Source organism: Equus przewalskii, chromosome 12 (assembly GCF_037783145.1).
Source record: "Equus przewalskii isolate Varuska chromosome 12, EquPr2, whole genome shotgun sequence".
Classification (NCBI taxonomy): domain Eukaryota; kingdom Metazoa; phylum Chordata; class Mammalia; order Perissodactyla; family Equidae; genus Equus; species Equus przewalskii.
Genome location: NC_091842.1, coordinates 18,319,005 through 18,342,319, shown reverse-complemented (window position 1 = coordinate 18,342,319; position 23,315 = coordinate 18,319,005). Strand labels below are relative to the sequence as shown.

Sequence of the window (23,315 nt, the reverse complement as noted above, 5' to 3'; positions counted from 1 at the left end):
ATGCTGTTTTCTTGACTTTCTCCACATCTTTCTTTAGTTCTTTGAGGATCTTTAAGACAGTTGTTTTAAAGCCTTTGTCTAGTAGATGTACCATCAGGTCTTTATCAGGGACGTTTTCTGTTGCTTTATTATTTTCCTTTGAATGGGCCATACTTTCCTGTTTCTTTGTATACCTTGTGATTTTTTGTTGAAAACTGGACATTTCCTCTAATAATGTGGTAACTCTGGAAATTAGATTCTGTTCCTTCTGCAGGGCCTGCTGGTTTTTTATACTGTTTTTATCGCTCATTTTTTTAAATTACAGTAGGCTGGCTCTGTGCCAAGGATCAGCCTGAGATATGAACTCAAGTCTTCTCAGGTCTTTTCTGAGCTTGCCCCTTTCCCTAGCCATATGCACTCCCTTTCTGATTTTCCCTGTATATGTAGTTGTTTTTGAATGTCCTAGCCTTTAGTGTCTGAGCTTTAGGGAAGAAGAAAAAGTGAAGAGTAGAGAAAAGAGCCCTTTAAATCTCCTAGAAGTCACTTGAGCTGGAGTTGGAGGAGCATTCACTAATGAAGGGAGGTGCAACAACAATGGCCACTGCCCCTTTGCCTGCAGTCAGAAGCAACAATCAGTGATTAAAGCACAGATCCTGATGTTTGGAGAGCAGGGTCCTTTTTGCCCTCTCTAGCTTCCACAAGTTGTGTGTAAGTTACTTCAGGAACACATGCACAGCTGTCTGTCACTGGAGTTGTGAGATGGGTAGCTGCCACTGTGCTAAGATCTAAAACTGACCATAATTAACTGAAATTTACCCTCCAGGCCTTCTCCTGGAAATTCTAACCCTTCAGTAGACTCCAGAGTTCGAAAATAGCTTTTTCAGACAGATTCTGCCAGTGCACTTATTGTCTAGATGGGAAGACAGATTTCTGGGCTTGCTACTCTGCCACCTTCCCAGAATCATTTGTTTTTGTTTGTTGTTGGACTTTATGTTTTTGGATCAGTTTTAGGTTCATAGCAAAATTAAGGGAAAGGTACAGAGATTTCCCATATGCCCCCTACCCCACCCATATATAACCTCCCAACATCCCCCATCAGAATAGTAAATTTGTTACAATCAATGAACCTACTTTGACACATCATTATCACCCAAAGTCTATAGTTTACCTTAGGTTTCACTTTTGGTATTGTGCGTTCTGTGGATTTGGACAAATGTGTAATGACATCTGTCCACCATTATAGTATCATACAGAGTATTTTCACTGACCTGGAAATCCTCTGTGCTCCACCTATTCATTTCTCCCTCCCCACCCACAACCCCTGCGAACCACTGATCTTTTTATTGTCTCCATAGTTTTGCCTTTTTCAGAATGTCATGTAGTTGGAATCGTACAATATGTAGTCTTTTCAGATTGGCTTCTTTCACTTAGTAATGCACATTTAAAGTTCCTCCATGTCTCTTTTATGGTTTCATAGCTCATTTCTTTTTAGCACTGAATAATAATTCCATTGTCTGAATGTGCCATATTTTATTTATCTGTTACCTACTGAAAGACATCTTGGTTGCTTCCAAATTTTGGCAGTTATCAAAAAAAGCTGCTATAAACATTTGTGTGTAGGTTTTTTTGTCAGCATAAGTTTTCAGTTCTTTTGGGTAAATATCAAGGAGTGTAATTGCTATATCATATGGTAAGAGCATGTTTAGTTTGTAAGAAACCACCAGACTGTCTTCCAAAATGGCTGTACCATTTTGCATCCCCACTATCAATGAATGAAAGTCCCTGGTGCTCCACATTCTTATCAGCATTTGTTGGTGTTAGTCTTCTGGATTTTGGCCTTTCTGATAGGTGTGTTGTGGTATCTCATGGTTTTAATTTGCATTTCCCTGGTTACATATGATGTAGAGAGCATCTTTTCGTATGCTTATTTGCTGTCTGTATATCATCTTTGGCGAGGTGTCTGTTCAGATCTTCCCCCCCTCCACCCCCCTTTTTTTGAGAGGAAGATTGGCCCTGAGCTAACATCTATTGCCAGTCTTCCTTTATTTTATGTGGGATGCTGCCACAGCATGGCTTGACGAGTGGTGCTCGGTCCGTGCCCAGGATCCGAACCTGCAAACCCTGAGCTGCCCAATTGGAGCATGCAAACTTAACCACTATGCCACCAGGCTGGCCCCTTTTGCCCATTTTTGAATTGGGTTATTTTCTTTCTTTCTTTTCTTTTTCTGAGGAAGATTCACCCTGGGCTATCATCTGTGCCAATCTTCCTCTATTTTGTATGTGGATCACTGCTGCAGCTTGGCCACAAACAAGTGGTGTACGTCCATGCCCAGGAACTGAACCTGGGCCACCAAAGCAGAGCATGCTGAACTTAACTACTAGGCCATGGGGCTGGCCTTGGGTTGTTTTCTTATTGTTGAGTTTTAGGAATTTGTGTTTTTTTTTTTTTTTTTTTTTGGAGGAAGATTAGCCCTGAGCTAATTGCTGCCAGTCCTCCTCTTTTTTTTTGCTGAGGAAGCCTGACCCTGAGCTAACATCCATGCCCATCTTCCTCTACTTTATATGTGGGACGCCTGCCACAGCATGGTGTGCCAAGCCGTGCCATGTCCACACCCGGGATCCAAACTGGCGAACCCTGGACTGCTGAGAAGCGGAACCTGTGAGCTTAACCGCTACACGACCAGGCTGGCCCCTAGGAACGTGTATATTTTGGACAGCAGTTTTTTATCAGATGTGTCTTTGGCAAATATTTTCTTCCAGTCTGTGATTTTTCTTCTTGTTTTCTTGATGTTGTATTTCACAGAGCAGATGTTCTTAATTTTAATGAAGTCCAATTTACCAATTATTTCTTTCATGGATTGTGGTTTTGGTGTTGTATCAAAAGTCATTGCCATACCCAGCGTCATCTAGATTTTCTCCTACATTATCTTCTAGGAGTTTGTAATTTTGCATTTTACATTTAGGTCTGGTTGTCTAGACAGTTGTTTTCCAGGTGGTGGGGAGGCAGATTCCTGATTTTTCCTACTCTGCCGGTTTCCTGGAATCCTGTCTGTTCATTTTTTCCCTTTTTCCCTCCTCTTTGTTGTTCAAAAAGGATAATTTCTATTGATCTATCTATAAGTTCCCAGACTCTTTCTTCTGTCATCTCTATTTTGTTATTAAGCCCACCCAGTGGCTTAATATAATACATTTTGTGTATTATATTTTTCAGTTCTCAAATTTCCATTTGTATATTACTTATCATCTCTGTCCTTTTCCTGAGAACTTATATTATTCCATTCATTTCAAGAATGTTTACTTTTACCTTATGTTGTTATAAATAGCTACTTTAAAGTCTTTGATAATTCCAACATCTGGATTGTCACAAATTTGGCATCTGTTGATTATCTTTTGCCTTGAGAATGAGTCATGTTTTCCTCATGGAGGTAATGTTAGATTGTATCCTGGATAATTTGAATATTATATTGTTTAGGTTCTGGGTCCTGTTAAAAGCCTCTGCTTAATCTTGCTTTTAAAATTTCTTTTAGCAGGCAGTCAACTCAGTTAAGTTCACACCTGAAGTCTGTCTTGCTTTCCGAGGGCAAGGATTTCAATGTCAGTTTAGTTTTTAAAACCTTTGCTCTGTAGCTTTGGGTCTGTTTTGCATGAGACTGGAGTGGTAATGTAACTTGTTCACTTCTCAGTGTCTTTGCTGTGCTGAGTCTGTTTGCTCCATGCTGTTTTGGGGCTGTTCAGCACATGAAGCTCAGGCTAAACCTAGGATTTGTGTAGGTTGATACTCAAATTTAGGAGAATCCTCATCTCTACTCAAATTTAGGAGAATCTTCATTTCTACCTCTCCTCTCTGGGATTGCCCCTGTATTCTCTGGCCCACATGGGCCCCCTTTTTTCAGTCTTCTATCTGCAAGTGCTAGGTTTCTCTCAAAGTTTTAGCTGCCCATGTGTGCACTTGTTACTGGTGCCACCCTTGGGCCCACGCAGGGAGAGAACAAAAGAGAAAAGGAGGGGAAAAGATATTCTTTGGCATTCTGAACCACAGGGGCTCCCTTCCTGTCTACACCTGCCAGGCCTCCCTGGAGAGTGACCCTCGAGTTGTTAGCTTCACCGAAATCTCCAGATCTCAAGGGCCCTTTTCCCCAATCTTGTGGCCAAAAAGATGGAATTTCTCTTGGAGTTTTAGCTACTGCTGTAGCTCTGCTAAGTGCAGGCCTGAGGATCAAGGCTGTGAGAGAAAAGGGGGGAAAAAAACCTCACCTCCGTCCCCCACACCAACTAGTTCTTTCTTCAAGTTTTGTTTCTCTCTCCAGTCCACCTACCTTTGTTTTCTTTTCACAGTCCTCAGGTTATTGCTTTTGTATTTTGTCCTTAGTTTTTTTTGTTATAATCACCAGAAGGATAGGCTTTAGGGGGCTTGTAAGATCTCATCTACAACGAAAGTCCTAATGGTTGATTTTTTTTTTTTTTTTTGAAGATTTTATTTTTTCCTTTTTCTCCCCAAAGCCCCCCGGTACATAGTTGTGTATTCCTCGTTGTGGGTTCTTCTAGTTGTGGCATGTGGGACGCTGCCTCAGCGTGGTCTGATGAGCAGTGCCATGTCCGCGCCCAGGATTCGAACTAACGAAACACTGGGCCGCCTGCAGTGGAGCGCGCGAACTTAACCACTTGGCCACGGGGCCAGCCCCCTAATGGTTGATTTTTAAGACCTTTTCTAAGTATTTGTCTGGGCTGTTGATTTGCTTCCCAATCCCTACATCTTTTCTGCTACAGATATGCACTTGGCTACCATTCAAGAAGTTCACAAGTAGGAATTGCCTTGTAAGCTGATTCATGATTAGCTAGAATCTATATAAATTTAAAGCAGACTATAATATTCAGAGAAAGATTATTTGCAGTTCCCTTTTTCCATTTGTGATCCTAAATTTGAGGATTTGTAAAGTCTGTTGTGATCTTTTAGTGTCTACTTTTCATTAAATGGTTGATTCCTGGGACAGATTAACACTCCAGGTTTTTTACAAAGGTTATCATGTCTCTGCAGGCAGTGTTGTTCTACAAAGAACCAGTAGAGGGGGCTGGCAGGCTTCTTTCACTGTGGCTGGGGCCTGACTTCTCTGCTAGGTTGCTGACTATTGCAGCCCATTGAATTCATTTGGCCTTAGTGCCTGGTGACTCAGGGTGCTGCTTGCCATATACCTTCAAGACCTGGACCATCTTGTACTAGGAATTGCAGTTTAAGACAGGAATCACATTTATCATAGAAACTGCTGAAGTGTTCTTAAATCCTTATATCTGAATATCCTCTGATAGAGTTTTTCCTCTACCATTCTTTCAGGGAGAGGAGATTCAAGATAATAACCCTTAACTGGTCAGTTCTAGTAGTGCAAACTAGAACTCCATTAATTTGCTTAAATACCTAAACTAGAGTCCTTGAGGGTATGGTAGGAACCATGTTTTATTTGACTTCATAGCTTTATTCAGCAAAAATGGTAGTATTGAGAATCAACTTGAAGTCATTTGACCCTAAGGCCCATTTAATTTTCCCCCCAAATGTTAATTCCCCAAAGCATTTACTTCTTTAATCATTTTAGCTTTTGGCTTGAGGCATTTAGTTCTTAAGAATTGCAGCCTTGCCTTCAGTCCCAGCTCTCATTCTGAGATCTTTCTAGATGTACAGCTATGTCTGCCAGGATAAAGGAAGAATTTGCCTTCAAGAATCAGCTTAGGTAGATATGTAAATAACTTTGGGTCCCTAAAAGGGATCTTCTGTGCACAGATTGCTTAGGTTTTGGCACAATATTTGGGACATGGACCTCTGGAACTAGAAAAGCTCAGAGTAGGTGGATGGGTTCTCATAGTATCTGGAGTGTGGTTACCTTGCTTTCAGAGCATAGACTCCTGCCCCATGTCTCCCCAGTATTCAACAGTTGTCTCTCCCTTGAATTCCTCCTAGAAGTCAGGGCTGCCCTAGCTCTTTCTTCCATTTATCCTGCAGATTACATTTACCTCATGCCAGCTTTGTTCAGTTGTTGGGGATGCAAAGATGAATACATTGTAAGTGCTATGGTAGTGAGGACATAGTAGAAAGACACTGAAATATCAGAATTTGAGTGTAGTGTTTTACAAGTAACACTAGGTTTTAATATAAAGTGAGAGTCAGCCAGATGCGGGTGAGTTAGTGCTTTCTAAGCCGAGGGAACATGATGTGCTAAGGCCTGGAATCAGGAACTAGCCTGATGCTTTCCCGTGGAGTGTTTGCAGTTTCATTTAATTGGGATATGAGTGGTTGGGGGAAATGAAGGCATATAAACCTAGAGAGACACCAACAAAGACCAGATTTCACTGGGTTCTGGAGGCTGACCTAAGGAAATTCAAGTTCATACCAAAACCTGTGAGGACAGTGGGAAGATTACAAGCAGGATAATGAGATGTTCAGGTTTTCATCTTTTAAGATACTTTTTTTTGTGAGAGTGAAGATAGATTGAAAAGTGGCAGACCTCCGAGGGTAGAGGCCATTGTCCTCTAACCAAGAAGAATTGAAGTAGCTTGTAGAAATGGTGAGGAGGGACAGCTATCTTGAAGGAAATATGATCAGTAATTCTTGGTGACTTAATATGGGCAGTGGGTAAGAGGAAGGAGTCAAGGATGACCTACAGGTTTTTGGCCTGCGTGTTTGGCTCTTCACCAAGATGAGAAGTACAGAGAGAGGAGCTGGTTTGTTGGGAAGGATAGTCAGATCACTTTGGGATATGTAGTGTTGAAATGTGTCTGAGATGTCTAGGTGGCAGTTGGTTGCAAAGGTCTGGAGCTCAGTTCACATAGCATGAAAACCTGGATTTCTTGGTTAAAACCTAAGTAGCAGAGGAGATTGTGAGGCTTGGATGAGGAACTCAGTGAAAGGGTCAGAGGGTGAAAGAAGGCACTGTGGAATTGCTACAGAGGCAAGCAGAACAGAAAACCTAGAAAGAGATGAAGAAGGAATAGTCAGAAAGTTAAGAGAATCAAGGACGAATAGTCCTATGGAAGCTGCAAGGTAGCTAGTTTTAAGGAGAAAGTTATCAGCAATGTCAGGTGTCACAGAGACAGGGTAAAGCAGGACAGAAGCATCCTCTAGAGTAGTCAATATGCAGTCACTAGGCCCTTTAGCAAAAACAGTTTTGGTGGTCTTTTGGGGCAGGAACTAAAGTGCAGTGAGTTGAGAAGTGAAGGGGGAGAAAGTAGAGACAATAAAAATAGGCTTGGTTATGAAGTCCGGGGGAATGTTTGTAAGACCTACTCCACCAAACCTAGAACCTTCAGAACATGTAGTTCTGTGGTTTAGTTCTCCTTGGATGGAGGAGCAGAGAAGTTCCTTAGTTGGTTTGACTCTGAGTCAAACCAGGGAGCAGTTTCAGGGAGCAACTGTGAATGTTTTTGTTGCTAGAAGACTTACAAGATCCTTTTTGTAACTATGGGAACATGTCAGCAGTTCAGAGCCTGGCAGAATAATGACTGTTGGGTGAACTGAGTTCCGTTGCTTTGATTGATTTGTAGCTGAGATGCTCATTTATTCAGCTATTCCTTTTCTCTATTCCTGCTCTTCCTGTATTCTTTATTCATACTGTTTGGTGATAATGGTTAAAGTAAATAATTTAGTTTTGAGTGAAGGTTCATATTTTCCAAGCCACTTGGGCCTTTGAAACTGCTGGCTGATCTTATTCCTAGTCCCCTCCTTACCTGATACTCTGCAGCTTTTGGTCCTGTTAACCCTCTTCACATCCAGACCTCTCAGATGGTAACTTCGCTTTTGCTTCACTGAGAAAAGTTATCCAAAATGAGCTCATTTCCCTTCAGCTCACCTCAGATTTGCCTTTTCTTTCCACATTGCTGTGGTCTCAGTGGAACACGAGCCACTTCACCGAAACTTTGGACTTTTGTTTTTCTGAGGGTCTTTCCCTTACTCTCATATAATTTCAGTCTCTCCGCATGTATCTCCTTAGCTGGCAAACATGCTTCAGTCTCCCTCCAGAACTTGCCCCCCTCAGGCTCTAACTGCTTTTTTATTTCTCTCCTGTCAAGAGGTTATTTCAGTCTGTGAGACTGAGCAGAACTGGACCCACAGCCACCATGAACAGCAAAGGTCAATGTCTAACACAGCCAGCCTACCCTGTGCAGCCTCCTGGGAATCCACTGTACCCTTAACCTTGCATCTTTCTCAGGTTCCACCCCATACTGATGCTCCATCTGCCTACTCAGAGATCTGTCATCTGAGCTCTGCGTGCACCTGGGGGCTGCCACAGTCCCCACCATGTCAGCCGCTTTTCTTTGCCCTCACTGTATCTTCCCATGGCCCAGTAAGTGGCTATTGGTCCTTTAGGTTCCACAATCCCCATGGCTTATTATCCCATCTATCCATCTGGTTCTATTGTGCTGGTAGAAGGAGGGTATGATATAGGTGCTAGATTTGGAGCTGGGGCTACTGCTGGCAGTGTTCCTCCTCTACTCCCAGGATGCCCTCCCAAAGCTGCTCAGCTTGCAGTCATGGAAGGAACCAGTGTCGCTGTAACTCAGTCAAAGGGAAACTTCTTCATGGGTGGCTCAGGAGGTGACCACACCATCTGGTGAGGAACCAAGACTATGTCACAGCACTTCTCATAATGTAACTCCTTTAGTCATATTAACCTAAAATTGCAGTTTAGACATGTTGTTGGGATGTCTTTCTGTTGCCCAAACTTTCAGGCAATTTTCAAACTTAATAAGGAACTATGTAATGGTAGCAGTACCTCCCGAAAGCATTTTGAGGTAGGAGAGGTAGCCATTCATAAAATCAGTGGGGGTGAAGCAGCCTTGAGGGTCTTCCTTTAATTCCACTGGAGTAATACTGTACGTACCATTATTTGCTTCTAGTAATAAAACATCAAATTAGGTTTGGAGGGAACTTTGATCTTCCTAAGAATTAAAGTTGCCAAATTATTCTGATTGGTCTTTAATCTCCTTTAAGTCTCTGATTTGTATTGCTTGTTATAAATGAAATGTATTAGTTGTCTGCCTTTCCCCTTCCATCCTTTGCCCCACATCCTACCTTCAACCCTAGTCTTCCATTCCCTTCCACCAGTCTCCGTTGAATCAGTGGTGCAGGACAGAAAGCCAGTCAGACTAATTTCCTTCTCTCCTTGCACTTCTCACTTGTCATCTTCTAACTTGTCTTTCACAAGGATCCACTGAAACCCGCTCTGTGCCCCAAGCACAGACCCCATTACTTCTGCTTTTGCATCTCCTCAGGCAAAAGTGGGGGGTGCCTTTTGGATCCTCTTTATAGGTTGTCTCTTCATGCGTGAACTGAACCCAGATTTCTTTGCTGCCTGAAAAACTGAGGTTTGTTTGAACAAAGGATATCAATACAAACTGTACAGAAAACAGGTTTGTTTAAAATATGGGAGGCAATGAAGAGGATGCCTTTCAAAAGCCTGGTGACTTTAGAGCCAAATTAAGGGAAGTTTTCAGATCAAGAATCGGGTACCATTTATTACGTCAAAGAGTGCCTGATGCGGCCACTCATGTTTCTCCCTAAGCTGAGTTAATGGGTCATATTGTGAATGCCTTACTATAAAATGACTTGAGTCCAGTGAAATCTCATTAGGGTTAAGAATATTTTGGAGTCCTTAATATTTTCACCTTTTTTCCTGAAATTGGATTTTATTTTATCTTATAAGTTCAGTTCATCTCAGTTTAGTGTTCTGTACATGTGGTATTCGATTGTCCCATTGACTGCTGTAGAAGTTGAGCGTTGTATGTCTCTACACTGTGGTCACTTAACTTGTAGATTTTTTATACTAAAAATGTAGAATAAAGACTATTTTGAATATTTTAATAAAGTGATGACATTGCATTACAACGAAAAAAAAAAAACCACAACAGGTTATTTCCTCTACAGTTATTCCTCAGTTTCCACAATCCAGCTATCACCACAACAATCATTCTGCTGAACTACTTGCACAGGCCACCAGTGCTGTCTTTCTTGGCAAATTTAGTATCAATCTATCAACCTACTTTCCACTTTTCAGTATTTGGCATTGCTGATAATACCCTCCGTCCTGAAACTTTGCTCTCTTGGTTTCCCTCACACTGTTCTCCCAGGTTTTCTTTTTCCTCTCTTTGCCCCTTCTCATTCTCTCTTGCTGCCTTCTCTCGCAGCTCCTTAAATGGAGGTGGGTTTTGGTGTTCTGTCCTGGGTCTTCATTTACTCTGTAGTTGGTCTCTGGACTATGATATCTACTCTCATGGTTTCATATAACTCCTTGCTAATAAATCCAGTTCTGGTCTTTTTCTTAGTTCTAGACAAAACTAGAACTAAAACTACACAAACTGCTCGACAGAGACCTCTTCATTGTTGTTCCAAAAGTACCACAAACTCAAATTCAGATTTCAGTTAACATACTTTTCCCAAACAGGCTAAAAACCTGACAGTAAACCTTGACTCTTCCATTTCCTTCACCCCACCTCCCACCCAACCTAGGCAGTTGTCACACCCTGTTGACTGTACCTGAGGCTGACAAGGAGCATTTCACACGTCCAGACTCTCATTGTCATCCCTGCTGCTGCTGCCCAAGTTCGTGACTTCATTTTCTCTCACCTAGGAGTATGTCACTCCTTTGCTTGTTTGCTCTCCAGTGTCTATAAACTAACATCTAGCCTCTTGGTAGTCAGGGCCCTTTGTGGTCTTGTCCCAGATAACTCTTTCAGCCCTGTGTCCTACAACCTCTCAAGCAGCCATTTCCTAAAACTCTGTGAATTTTTGTTCTTCTGGGTGTTTACTTGTGCTGTTCCTGCCCTGACTGCCCATTCTTCCCATCCTTTGCCTAGAGATTCCTTCAGGGCTCGGCACGGGTCTTCTCCTCCATGAAGTCTTCCTCTTTGAGTCTAGACTAAATGTTTGGGGATTATGAGGAGTAGAATTTAACTACAACTGCCTTAATAATGACTACCATTTATAGAGAAATTACTGTGTGACAGTCATTGTTTTGACACTGAATACTAGAAGCAGATGGTTAAGAATACCAGCTTTTATTATTATTGTGTAAACTTGGACAAGTTGTTTACCATCTCAGCACCAATTAAGTCTGAGAGTTAAATGTGTTTGCTGTGTGGAAAGTAAGCAATAAATGGTAGCTGCTGCCACTATAATTGGAAGGATTTTCATTCCTCATAACCCCCTCATGAGATATTAAGTACTATTATCATTCCTGTTTTGCAGATGATGAAACTGAGGCTTAGAGAGATTGGGTAACTTGTACTGCTTCCCCAAACGTATGGCTCTGGGAACTGTGGCTTACTCATCTTTTTATTCTAGAATGTCTTTAAATCCAATAAATACTTATTGAATTGAATTGAAAGATGAATCTGGAGCTGCAGGGTCAGATTGAGGGAGAAATTTAGAAGTTGTCACTTGCATAGTGGTAATAATTGAAGCCAGTCTTTTTCCTTTTAAGTCCAGTTATCTTTGAGAGTCCACACATTTCAAGCACCCCTTCAGCAATGAGCTATGTATATTGCATTGTAACAGATGATAATTATCTTTAACTGTTACGTAAATCTCTTGTTAAAATTCGCTTGTATTTGTCTTCTTTCCCCAACTGGATTGTAAGCTCTTTGAGGGCAGAGGACTGTACCTTATACTACTGAGTATTAACTCCTGTCTCTTAAAGTCCTTGTTTTTGTTTACTAAGATTTTGTTAATCTTTATTTTCTGTAATTTGGATTAAGAAAACATTATTTTCTTCACGTTTTTGAAATAAAATTGATTAAAACTGCACCTTTACTGTTTGCTACAGTTCTTACAATCCATGCCTCTATACCCTTTAAAATTCTAATACACATTTGTACCCTTGGGTAAGAGTCACTGACATAGGACTTTCCTATTCCCATTCTCTCATTTTGCAGTTGAAGAAACTGAGAGCCACATTCCAAGTGGTTCTCCCATTTCTTATCTGACAAAGTGTTCTCTAAACAGCTTGGTCAAGACTCAAGATTGTGAGGGGTATAAGAGTTTTAAATGCTGTGTACTTTTGTTTTGACAGAGCTGAAAAGCTTCAGCTGCTGAATCACAGGCCCATGACTGCTGTTGAGATCCAGCTGGTGAGTGAAGGAGGCCTAAACTTGAAGGGGTTGGTTTCTGAGTTGGCAATGTAGAAAGGGTGATAAAAGCTGAGAACAGGCAAGCTAGAAACTGCCATTTCTTGAAAAGACTACACAACCGCCCCATTTTGTAAGTGAAAAGAGACCTCACCAATTTGATCCTAGTTAGTAGGGACTTAAGGAAAGTAGAAGACTGGAAGAAATTTAATTCTTTCTATAGGGTTTAGGGCTAGGGTTTTGGCAGCTAATTTCTCCCTGATATCCTACGCCTTTCTGGCCGTTGCTTCCCTGTAGGGGTTGTTGCCAACCAGATGTTGCGTAAAAACATGGGAGTCAACCTGACTCTGGTGAAATTTATCTCCCCCCACTCCCACCCTTCAACCCTACTCTTCCTGCGTTTCTTTTCTTGGTTAATGGAGCATATGTGCACTTTCCCACATGCTCTCTTTCTCCCTCACTGTCCTGGCCCGGTCTCGTAGACCAGAAACCTGCAAGTCATTCTCTTCCTTTTATCTCATATTCAGTTAGTCCCCAGATTCTATTGCTTCTATCGCCTCTTATTTTTTCTTCTCTCCCTACTGCACTGCCTTAATTTCCATCATCATTTCTCAGCTTGGCTCTTGCGGTTGTCTTCTCACCATTCTCCCTGGGCCGCCTCAGTCTGGCCCCCTCCAGTCCATCTTCTACACCACTATCATAGTTTACTTTCTAAAACCACAGATTGACCATCTTGTTTCCCTGCATAAAACCATTCAGTGGAGCCTCATCACTTGCAAAGTCTAAATAGCAGTCATAGCATAAAGCTTTAGAATTATGGAAGGCAGCTGGAAGAGAAGCCAGAGATGGTATAGGGGAATGTGAAAATGAGGTCCAGCAATACAGAGTGGTCGCTATATTGGCATATTGTGGCAGTTTCCTTCTGCTGTACAGGGCAGAGATCATTAAGCTACAAATATCAGGCAGGCTGTTTAACTGCTGGTAAAAAAACTTTGGCTGGAGAATTAATAAAATGAGCATAAAGCAGTTCCCAAAGTCAGTTTTAGAAGTATTTAGCTCTTTGTCAAATTTTCTTCAGAAAAGTGTGAAAGAAAATGACCAAAAATACCTATGATGTTTAGAATTGCTTAGAAAAAAAACAACCTTTTTTTAAAGGGTCATGGGTATTTAATTTTTGACTAAAACTTTTATTGTCTTCCCAGCATTGTTTTTGCCCTTCAAAATGCACCCAAAATTAAATTAGAAAAATTCCTTCTGTAAAGGGTGTCTTTCTAGACACTAGAGATCCATTTTTTGTACCCTCCTTATTCTGATCCTTTTGATTGTGTTGGAGATTCAACTTAGAAAAGGGAAGAAACAAACGAAACAGCAAGAAACTAATCCCTGTCCCTCTGGGTTAAAGATCACATATCATGTCTCCTCCAACTTAATCAGCAACATATGTTATTCATGGCTTAATGACAGATGGAGAGAAGAGATCAGGAAGATTAGCATGACCTCATCCCAGAGCCTGTGGAAAGCTCTATCATTACTTGGTAATATTGGCTGCTATTAAGAGTGCTTACTACTTGCCAGACTTGGAGCTAGGGGCTTTGTATATGTCACCTTTAATGCCCTCACCATAGTCTTGGCTAGTGAGTGGCTGATTGGGTCTGATTCAAAAGCCTTACTTTGTTCCTCCAAGCCGTGTGCTTTTACATGGTGAGAAGAAAGGTGTGTGTGGCATCCCCTCAGATTGGTCTCTTCCTTTCCACAGGTAGGTAAGCCTTGATAAAAACTATGTCATTTCCAGCAGTTGGACCATTTTATAGCCAGATTTTTCCCAGCCTAGGATTTGGCTATGAAGGATAGTAAATTGTTTACCAAAGCTTGTAGCAGTATCTCTTCTCACCAGAGAGAGATAAGAAATGAGGTTTTCACATAGAGTAGAAAGTGCAAAGGACTTGAAAATTTCCTTGTGTTAACCTTACAGCCATTTGTTCTTCCTGGGTCCAAAAGTAATTCCAGCATCCAACATTTGTTAATATTCAGTTTTGGAGGCTGAAACTTCTCCTTTTAAGTTACATCTCAGCCATGATTTGTTCTGATCCTCAGATCCACAAGTGACTGCCTGCTGTCTGTGAGGAAATGAGGAAACCACCCAGCTTCTGTGACTTCTGCCGTGCCCTGTTGTGTATAATTTAGGACAGTGTGTGAGCCTTCTGCCCTGAAGACAAGACAGTAACCCCATGACCTTACAGGCCACTTTCCTGAACAGCACTACCATCTATGCCTGTTATAATTTAGTGATTTAGCCTTGAATTACATAGAGTTTTATGATTTAGAAGACACTATAATGTATGTTCTCATTTGGTCCTTACTATAGACATTACTTTCATTTTACATTAGAGAAAATTGAAGTTTACAGAGGCTGAGTAAACTGTTTTGGGTCAAATAGCTAGAAATATCTGTTGCTATTAGATTTTGAGTTGTTTTGAGGAAAGTAGGAGGTTAGGCTTGGCAGTTTAGAATGAGAAACAACCATTTTTGAAGTACAGCAGGCCAGTTTGACAGCCCCGGGAATTGATAGAACCTTTGCAAATGATAAAAATTTATCATTTATCTTGACCCATCTGCAAATACTTTGGATTTTTACATTTCATTTGTCCTTATATTCTCAACAACTTGAAACCTTTTGTGTTTGACAATGTGGAGATGGTGCTTTGCATTTCTTTATTTGGGCTCTGTTTATTCTTTGTTGGGAAGAAAAGGTGAGGAATAATATAGTTATTATCATTTACCCTGGTGATCCAAGAGGGGTTAATAAGTGTCTGGTTTCTGAAAGTTTCTTTTTTGTGTATATTTCATTTTGCTTAATGAAGCTTAAATTTTCTTCCTGTGACTGGGACTATTGGGTTGAAAAGAAAAGTTCCTGACTGTAATTGTCCCTGAGGGTTGTGTGCTGACAAAAGCTTATGCTTTTGGCAAATATGGCAACATTAGAAAGCTGTTTAGGGGCTGGCCCGGTGGCACAGCAGTTAAGTGCGCATGTTCCACTTTGGCAGCCTGGGGTTCGCCGGTTCAGATCCCGGGTGCAGACATGGCACCACTTGGCAAGCCATGCTATGGCAGGCATCCCACATATAAAGTAGAGGAAGATGGGCACAGATGTTAGCTCAGGGCCAGTCTTCCTGAGCAAAAAGAGGAGGATTGGCAGCAGTTAGCTCAGGGCTAATCTTCCTCAAAAAAAAGAAAGAAAGAAAGAAAGCTGTTTAGACCTGTTGCCCAGAACACACCTAGCTGATGTCTGATCAGTGCCGCATCTATCAAACCCAGAGTTTGGGATGCAAGAAAGTGGGCTGTTGAAGTCCTCTCTTTTGGTTTTCTAAAAAGGAAGGCCTCTCAGAGGTCATATAACCAAACTCTTCCAAACTAGTGGACTCTATAGTCTGGACCATACAGCATCTCTGAGAAGGAAGTGATAGAAATCTTCTACTGGGACTGGCCCATGGCCGAGTGGTTAAGCTTGCACGCTTTGCTTCAGAGGCCCAGAGTTTCACCGGTTTGGATCCTGGGCACGGACATGGCACCGCTCATCTAGCCATGCTGAGGCAGCGTCCCACATAGCACAACTAGAAGGACCTACAACTAGAATATACAACTAAGTTCCGGGGGGGGCGGGGGGGTGGTTTGGGGGAAAGAAGAAAAAAAGAAAAAAAAGAGATTGAAAAAGAAACCTCCCACTGGAAGTTGTGGTGTTCTAGAAAGAGCTGGGATTCAAAGTCAAAAGACCTTGCACTGCTTGCTAGGAGACCCAGATTTAGGTTTCTTTATAACATGGAACCCCCACTTACTCGTCTGTAAATTGTCCTGACTTTATGTACAGTGTTCTTGAGAAGTTCTGGTGGGCAGTGATTCTGAGAAAGGCCCTCATGAACTGTGGAGCATTGAATAGATACTGGTGGGAGGTTGTCACTGTTCTAATGACAGCCTAAATCTCCTGCACCCTCTTCCCCTGAGGCAGGAAGTAGTTCATCAACTGTTTATGCCAGCTATTCGTAAACTTGGAGACATTCTTCTCTCAAAGATCATCTTTTCTCAAGATTAAATAATCAAATCGGATATATCCCTCCTTCCTCCTCCTTCATTCTTTGGAGGCAGTCTATGTAGATTACTTCCTTTTACAGACCCTAATTTTGCATGTCTGATTTCAAAAAATGGGTTTTTGAGGATTGTTTCTTATTCAGTAGAGAAGTTACATTTTACAGAGCCTTTGAATCTTTAGAAAATGGTGGTTTTATTTCTCAGTGTGATGGGAAATAACCCCATTGCTTCACTCAGGAGCTTCTCCACCCCAGAACACCCAAGATTATTCTCTAGTTGTGGAAACATTTTTGGATTGAGGTTAGTGAAGAGACTGATGTTTTGCCCAGGAGTTTGTGGTATGATCTTGGACATGTCACCTGACTTCTTTAGCTTCTGTACTGTTATCTATAAAGTGAGGCAGTCAGATTGAAGTCTTTTTTAGGATTGTAAGCCTAGCCTGTCATCTTACTTTATTTAAATCTGCCAGGATTTCTTTCTGGAACTCCTTTTGGTGTTAGTTGCCAGATTTCAGAGATTGCTCTGGGAAATGCCATAGAATAGGACCCTGGACACCATTAGCTGAGAAGGCTGTTTGTGATAGATGGCGAATGCTACCAAGTGAACGTGGTTAAGTAACTTGACTGCCTGCATACTACTTTTAAAAAGGTGGCTACATTATGGTTGTATTCATTAATATATTGAGAATTAGAGGTGAGGCTAAGAAAACTGACTCATGATTGTGGATATCATCTGTACGTTCAGATTTCCAGGTCCGTGTCAGAAACTGGGCTTTAAATGGACCTTTGATGGGGCGGTGGGAGATTGTTTCCAAGATGTCATTCATCAGACTCCTGTTTTGCATTCCCAGCAGATGACCAAGGCCACATGGTGTGTGTTAGATTGCAGGTGTTAGAGTTGGGCAGCCTGGTTTGGGATTCTAATTGTACCCTTTATTAGGATTGTTGTGAGGGTTAAAAGAAATAATAGATGTGAAGTGCAAGGTGCAACACCAGGCACATGAGCACCCTAAAGAGCTGTTGTTAGTGGTGGTGGTAGTGAGGACTAGAAAAAATATATGACCTATTTGGCACATAGTGGGTAGTCATCAAATGAGTTGATATAGTTCATAAGTTACAGATGTACTTGTGAAACACAGAAGTATATAAGGTGCCATTTCACTCCCCAGGGGTGAGTTTTCTTTGCATATACTACGTATTCTTGTGTGTACATGGATGGGTATAGATCTGTTAGAGTTTTCTTTTTCTTTAAAGAAAAATGCTAACCTATAACTTGCTTTTTTCACTGACCCATTTTGAGCAGTTGCATTGGCTTACTCTGGAGGTTGAGCTGGCTTCTCCCTCCCATGGAGCCAAGAGGGAGAGGACCTAGAGACCTGAGGTGGCTCACAGCCAGTCCCTCAGCTCTTTGTGGTAGGAGGCTGGGCTGAGACCGAGAACAACGTGGACAAGACAATATGGAGGTGGATCTGGCCCATGAGGCTCATTTGTAATGTCTGGAGGGGTTTCTTTCCTTCTGCAGATGGTGGAAGAGAGTGAAGAGCGGCTCACAGAAGAGCAGATTGAAGCACTCCTCCACACTGTCACAAGCATTCTGCCTGCAGGGCCAGAGGCTGAGCAAAAGAAAAATACCAATGATGATATGACAATGGACGAAGAGAACCCAGCATAGAAGAACACAGCTGGCTCAAGCATCTCATGAAGTTGAAAGAGCTAGCAGTCATTTCTCAGATGTTCAGAGAATTGTTTATTTGGTTTTACTTTCGACCCCAACAGACCTGATTTCATGGTTTAGTTGGGTAAATCTCAAATACGAACTAAAAAGAAATTCTTGTGTCTCCGGGAGAAAAAATGGGGCTGAAGATAGGCTGAGGTTGTCGGGGCAGAAAGCTAAAGAGAAGAGGACAGAGTTGAAGAAGACAATGACTGTGGAACCCTCTATGGTAAAATATTTCTTCTGTGGCCTTTGCCAGTTGTGGGAAGGTCCCTGTACACAGCTGGTGGACTACTTGTGTTGCCTTTGATGTGCTGTGTCCTAATTAGTTTTATCTGCTTCTCTAGGCGCTTCCTAAGCAGGAGCACAGAGTGGTATTGGGATGAGAGCTGAGTTATGAGAATCTAGTTAGACGTCTAAAAACTCCCAGAGCAGCAGATTGTTGCTTTACTTTAAAATGAGCCACAGAACTTGGCTCACCTTACAGGAATCTTCACCTTGAGAACAGCAGAGATAAGAAGAGCCTGGCCATCAGGTCGTCATCAGATCTGAAGGCCCTTTTCCTCCGCTGGCATGGGCTTTGTTTACTGGCTCACTATTTAGTCTTAAATGTTAGGGTACCAGCTCATTCCAGTTGAAAAGAGGCACTCCAGACTGAATGACAGTGGCAACAGAAATACAGTAGATTGGCTGCCTTTCTGACCATCTTCAGTTTCCTGCCCTGAGAGGGACCCCTGGGTAGGTACCTCCTGTTGAGCCAGGTCACTTGCACGATGGGCAAATTGTTTTCATTTTTAAAAGGCGCAAATATGTAGCTCTTTTCATGGACAGAATACGAAGAACTAGAGGTTTATTAATAAGAATTTGAATTTGTTGGCTGTTGCACAGTTGCATCAGTTTCTGGATTTAAAATACTAGAATAATTACCATGTGAAGAGCTTGTAATATTCAGGCTTTGGAGAATTTAGTAGCTCCAGACATGCCTTAAGTCCTAGGAATACTGCTAAAAATTAATTTCCCACATACACTCTGCTCCCTGTTTGGGGAAGAAAATGCCCATAGACATTAATTTTCCAAATTGGTAGTCATTTTGTTGCAAAGTTACCTATTTTCAATCCTGCTGTTAATTGGATTACTTTCTACCTCCTTGCAATTCCCAGGTTATTTCAGCCTCCCTGCCACCCCTGCCGATTGCAATTATGTCAGTCTTAACCTTATTATCTAAGGATCAACTGAGATCTGCTTACAGGCAACATTGAAATTAACAGGGCATTTACTTTTAAGTCTCTCTTGAGTATTTGGAATTTTACCAGGAGCTGTTGATTTATTTGTCAAGGCATGCATGTGCTTATGTCATTGTTGTTTCATTTTAACCTTGTGTGTGTTAGATGCTTTTTCTTGATGGATTTAAGAGTTTAATCTGGTTAATAATAAATTGTTTCCAGGTGACTGCCAACTGGTGCTATTTTTGTAAATCTTTGAAGAGTTTGTTTTGCCATGGATAGAAAGAAAGAAAGTGAAATCTGACTTAAAAGCTAAAATATGTGATTTAAAAAAAAATTGAATCTATTTATATCTAAATTCTCTGATGGATTTCAAGAAAATTTTAAGTTTCTATGTTTTGGACTTGAATTTAGCCTCAGTTTCTGATTAAGCGATGTAGACTCTGGAAGACTTAACCTTTATAAGAAACATATTCTATGTAATATTCCTGTCACATTAATAATCAATATTTCAGAAATAAAAAATAATTTACTCAAGAAACTTAACCAGGATCACATCTAGGAAGGAGAGCTGGGGAGGTTGGGAGACTTGCTTTTCATTTTATATCCTTCTATCTGGTTTCAGCTTCTGACCATGTGGCTGTTTTATTCTTTAAGAAGAAAAAAAGTATGCCCCTTTGCATATTGTCCTTCGCCTCTGTGAAAGTTACTGAATGTGTAGTCAACAGTTAAATTATTTCCCAAACATGGAGGCTGATGTCCAGTCACGTCACTCTAGGAGAGGCAGCCCTGAGGGGAGCTGGGGCAGACTCTGTAACATATGAGGAGGGCAGAATTCTGAGAACCAATTCCAGTATCTGCCTCAGTGACTGGAGCTAGATAGATTTTTTAGGTCCACCAGCCTGCCTTTGTTATTCCAGACTTTGTAGGCTCTCAGTTCACTTTTTTTAGGGGAAAGCTCTGGTTTGTAATAGGGAAATTTTTTGGTTATCTGTAAGGAAGGTACTATTCAGCTCTTGAAAAATTAAGTTGACTTCCAGTTGGAGGTTTACCTAAATATTTTCCTTGCTTCTTTTTGCTTAAAAGTTACAGTATGACCTGCTTCCACCTCAGAAGACTTCCCTTTTATTCAGGGCTTGTTCATAAAACAGTGGGTACTATTTCCCTAATCAGTCATTGTGTAACCATACCAAGAGCTTTATGCCCTAGTGAGAGGTGAGTAAATTAATGCTCCAGTATGTTCTTTGCTAAATCATTTTCTTTCCTGAAACCAACTTAACACCACTTGTGTAAGTGGATCACTTCTCAGTAAAGTTTAAAACAGATTACATACCCTGGAAAAAATCATCAACCTTATTTAATTACACAAGGAACAAAGGGGATAAAAGGAAGAAAAACTGCCTAGAGATCCTTTTATATATTTTTAAAATTGATATAATTCACATAGCGTAAAATTTACCCTTCTAAAATACACCAGTCAGTGATTTTGAGTGTAGTCACAAGGTTGTGCAACCATCACCACTACCTAATTCCAAAATGTTTTCATTACCCTGAAAAGAAGCCCAGTACCCATTAGCAGTCATTTCTCCAGTCCCATTTCCCCAAAGCCCTTGGCAACCAAAGTCCTTGCTATCATATCTAAGTAGATTGCCCATAATCTGCTTTCTATTTTTTCTGGGTATTTGCCTATTCTGGACATTTCATATAAATTGAATCATACAATATGTGGCCTTTCATATCTGACTTCTTTCACTTAGCATAATATTTTCAAGGTTCAAATATGTTGTACCATTCCTTTTTAGGGCTGAATAATATTTCATTGAATGGACATACCACATTTTCTTTTCATCAGTCGGTAGACTTTTGGGTTGTTTCTACTCTTTGGCTATTATGAATATGCTGCTTGTGAACATTCATGTACAAATTTTTTGTGACTGCATGTTTTCCTCTCTCTTACATATACTCAGGAGGAGAATTGTTGGATCTTATGGTAACTGTTTAATTTTTTGATGAACTGCCAAACTGTTTTCTTTAGTACCTGCACCATTTCATATTTCCACTTGCAATGCCTGATGGAATCCAGTCTCTCTTGTTATTGTCCCTCTTGTTGATTATAGCCATCCTAATGATTGTGAAATGCTATCGTGATTTTGATTTGTATTTCCCTAATGGCTACTGATGTTGAGCATCTTTTCATGTACTTATTGGCCATTTGTATATCTCTTTGGAGAATTTCTGTTGAAATACTTTGCACATTTTTAAAAAAATTAGTAGACTTCATTTTTTCAGAGTTTTAAGTTTACAGAGAAATTGAGCAGAAAGTATATTGCCCTTTGCCTCCCCCCCCCCCCACACAGTTTCCCCTATTAGTAACATTTTGTGTTGGTGTGGTATCTTTATTACAACTGATGAGCCATTATTGATACATTATTACTACTTAAAGTCCAGAGTTTACATTCTTTGTGTTGTACATTAGAAAGTGCAGTGATACGTACGAAGACTGGATTTTGACAAATATATAATATTTATCCACCATCACAGTATCATCGGAATATTTTCAATGCCCTAAAAATACCCTGTGCTTCACCTATTCCTCTTTTCTTCCCTACCTCCAAACCCCTGGTAACTGCTGATCTTGTTACTGTCTCTGTAGTTTTGCCTTTTTCAGAAAGTCATACAGTTGGAATCATACAGTAGATAGCCTTTTCAGATTGGATTTTTCACTTAGCTATATGTATTTAAGGTTACTCCATATCATTTCATGGCATGATAGCTCATCTCTCTTTAGTATTGAATAATATTCCATTGTCTGGATGTACCAGTTTGTTTATCCATTCACCTATTGAAGGACATCTTGGTTATTTCCAAATTTTGGCAATTATCAAAAAAAGCTGCCATAAAAATTTGTGTGCAGGTTTGTGTGGACAGAAGTTTTCAACTCGTTTGAGTAAATATCAAGGTGTACAATAGCTGGATCATATGGTAAGAGTATTTTCAGTTTTGTAAGAAACTGCCAAACTATCTTCCAAAGTGGCTGTACCATTTTTCAGCAGTGAATGAGAATTCCTTTTGTTCTACATCTTCACTGGTCTTTGGTGGTGTCAGTGTTTTGATGTTCTATGTATGTAGTGGTATTACGTTGTATTAATTTGCAGTTCCTGAAGGACACGTGATGTTCAGCATCTTTTCATAAGCTTGTTTTCCAGCTTTTTTGGTGAGGTGTCCAGGTCTCTTGGCCATATTTTAATTAGGTTGTTTCTTTTCTTTTTGTGGTTATTTAACAGGTTTTTAAAATATATTTTGGATACCAGTCCTTTATCAGATATGTGTTTTGCAAATATTTTCTCCCACTCTGTGGCTTGTCTTTTTATTATCTCAACAGTGTCTTTTGTAGAGCAGAAGTTTTTAATTTTAATGAAGTCCAACCTATCCGTTTTTTCTTTTGTGGATCATGCTTTTGGTTTACCTAAAAAGTCATCATGAAGCCCAAAGTCCCCTAGATTTTCTCTATGTTATCTTTTGGAGTTTTATAGTTTTGCATTTTGCATTTAGGTCTATGATTGATTTTGAGTTAATTTTTCCAAAAGGTGCAAAGTTTGTGTCTACATTCATTTTTTTGCTTGTGAATATCCAGTTGCTCCAGCACCATTTGTTGAAAAGACTATACTTTCTCCACTCAGTTACTTTTGTTCCTTTGTCAAAGATCACTTGACTAACTTTGTGTGGGCCTATTTTTGGGCTCCGTTCTGTTCCGTATCCTTTTGTCTATTCTTTCACCAGTATCACACTGTCTTGATTATTATAGCTTTGTATTAAGTATTGAAGTCATGTAGTATCAGTCTTCCAGCTTTGTTCTTCTTTAGAGGCTGTTTTTAATTGAGTTGTTTGTCTTTATTGTTGAATTACAAGATTTCTTTATATATTCTGGATACTAGACCCTTAGCCAGATGTATGATATACAGTTATTTTCTCTAATTTTATGTGTTGTCTTTTCTCTTTCTAGATGATGTTCTCTGAAGCACATAAGTTTTTAATTTTGATGAAGTCCAGTGTATCTGTTTTTTTCTTTGGTTGTTTCTGTTTTTGATAGGATATCAAAGAACTATTACCTAAGCCAAGGTCATAAATATTTACTCCTATGTAACTTCTAAAAATTCTATACATTTAATGTTCACCAGGATGAGAATGGTGATGTGGCTTTTGTCTCACTAG

The 23,315-nt window shown here is 40.5% G+C and overlaps 1 protein-coding gene and 1 pseudogene across 9 annotated transcripts in view; both read left to right on the top strand.

Moving 5' to 3' along the window:
• CRCP (CGRP receptor component) overlaps window positions 1–19,336 on the top strand; it is a 43,768-nt gene extending 24,432 nt beyond the window's left edge. For 8 of the 9 annotated variants that reach the window (XM_008530828.2, XM_070567863.1, XM_008530824.2 and 5 more), the window contains 2 exons: window positions 12,030–12,087; window positions 17,689–19,336. In XM_008530828.2, coding sequence (XP_008529050.1) covers window positions 12,030–12,087; window positions 17,689–17,838 — 208 coding nt within the window. In that variant the 3' untranslated portion in view covers window positions 17,839–19,336. The remainder of the gene's footprint in view (window positions 1–12,029; window positions 12,088–17,688) is intronic. The other variant, XM_070567859.1, reaches the window with a different exon arrangement.
• LOC103558031 (DAZ-associated protein 2-like) lies at window positions 7,948–8,708 on the top strand (annotated as a pseudogene).
• Window positions 19,337–23,315: the final 3,979 nt, after the last annotated feature.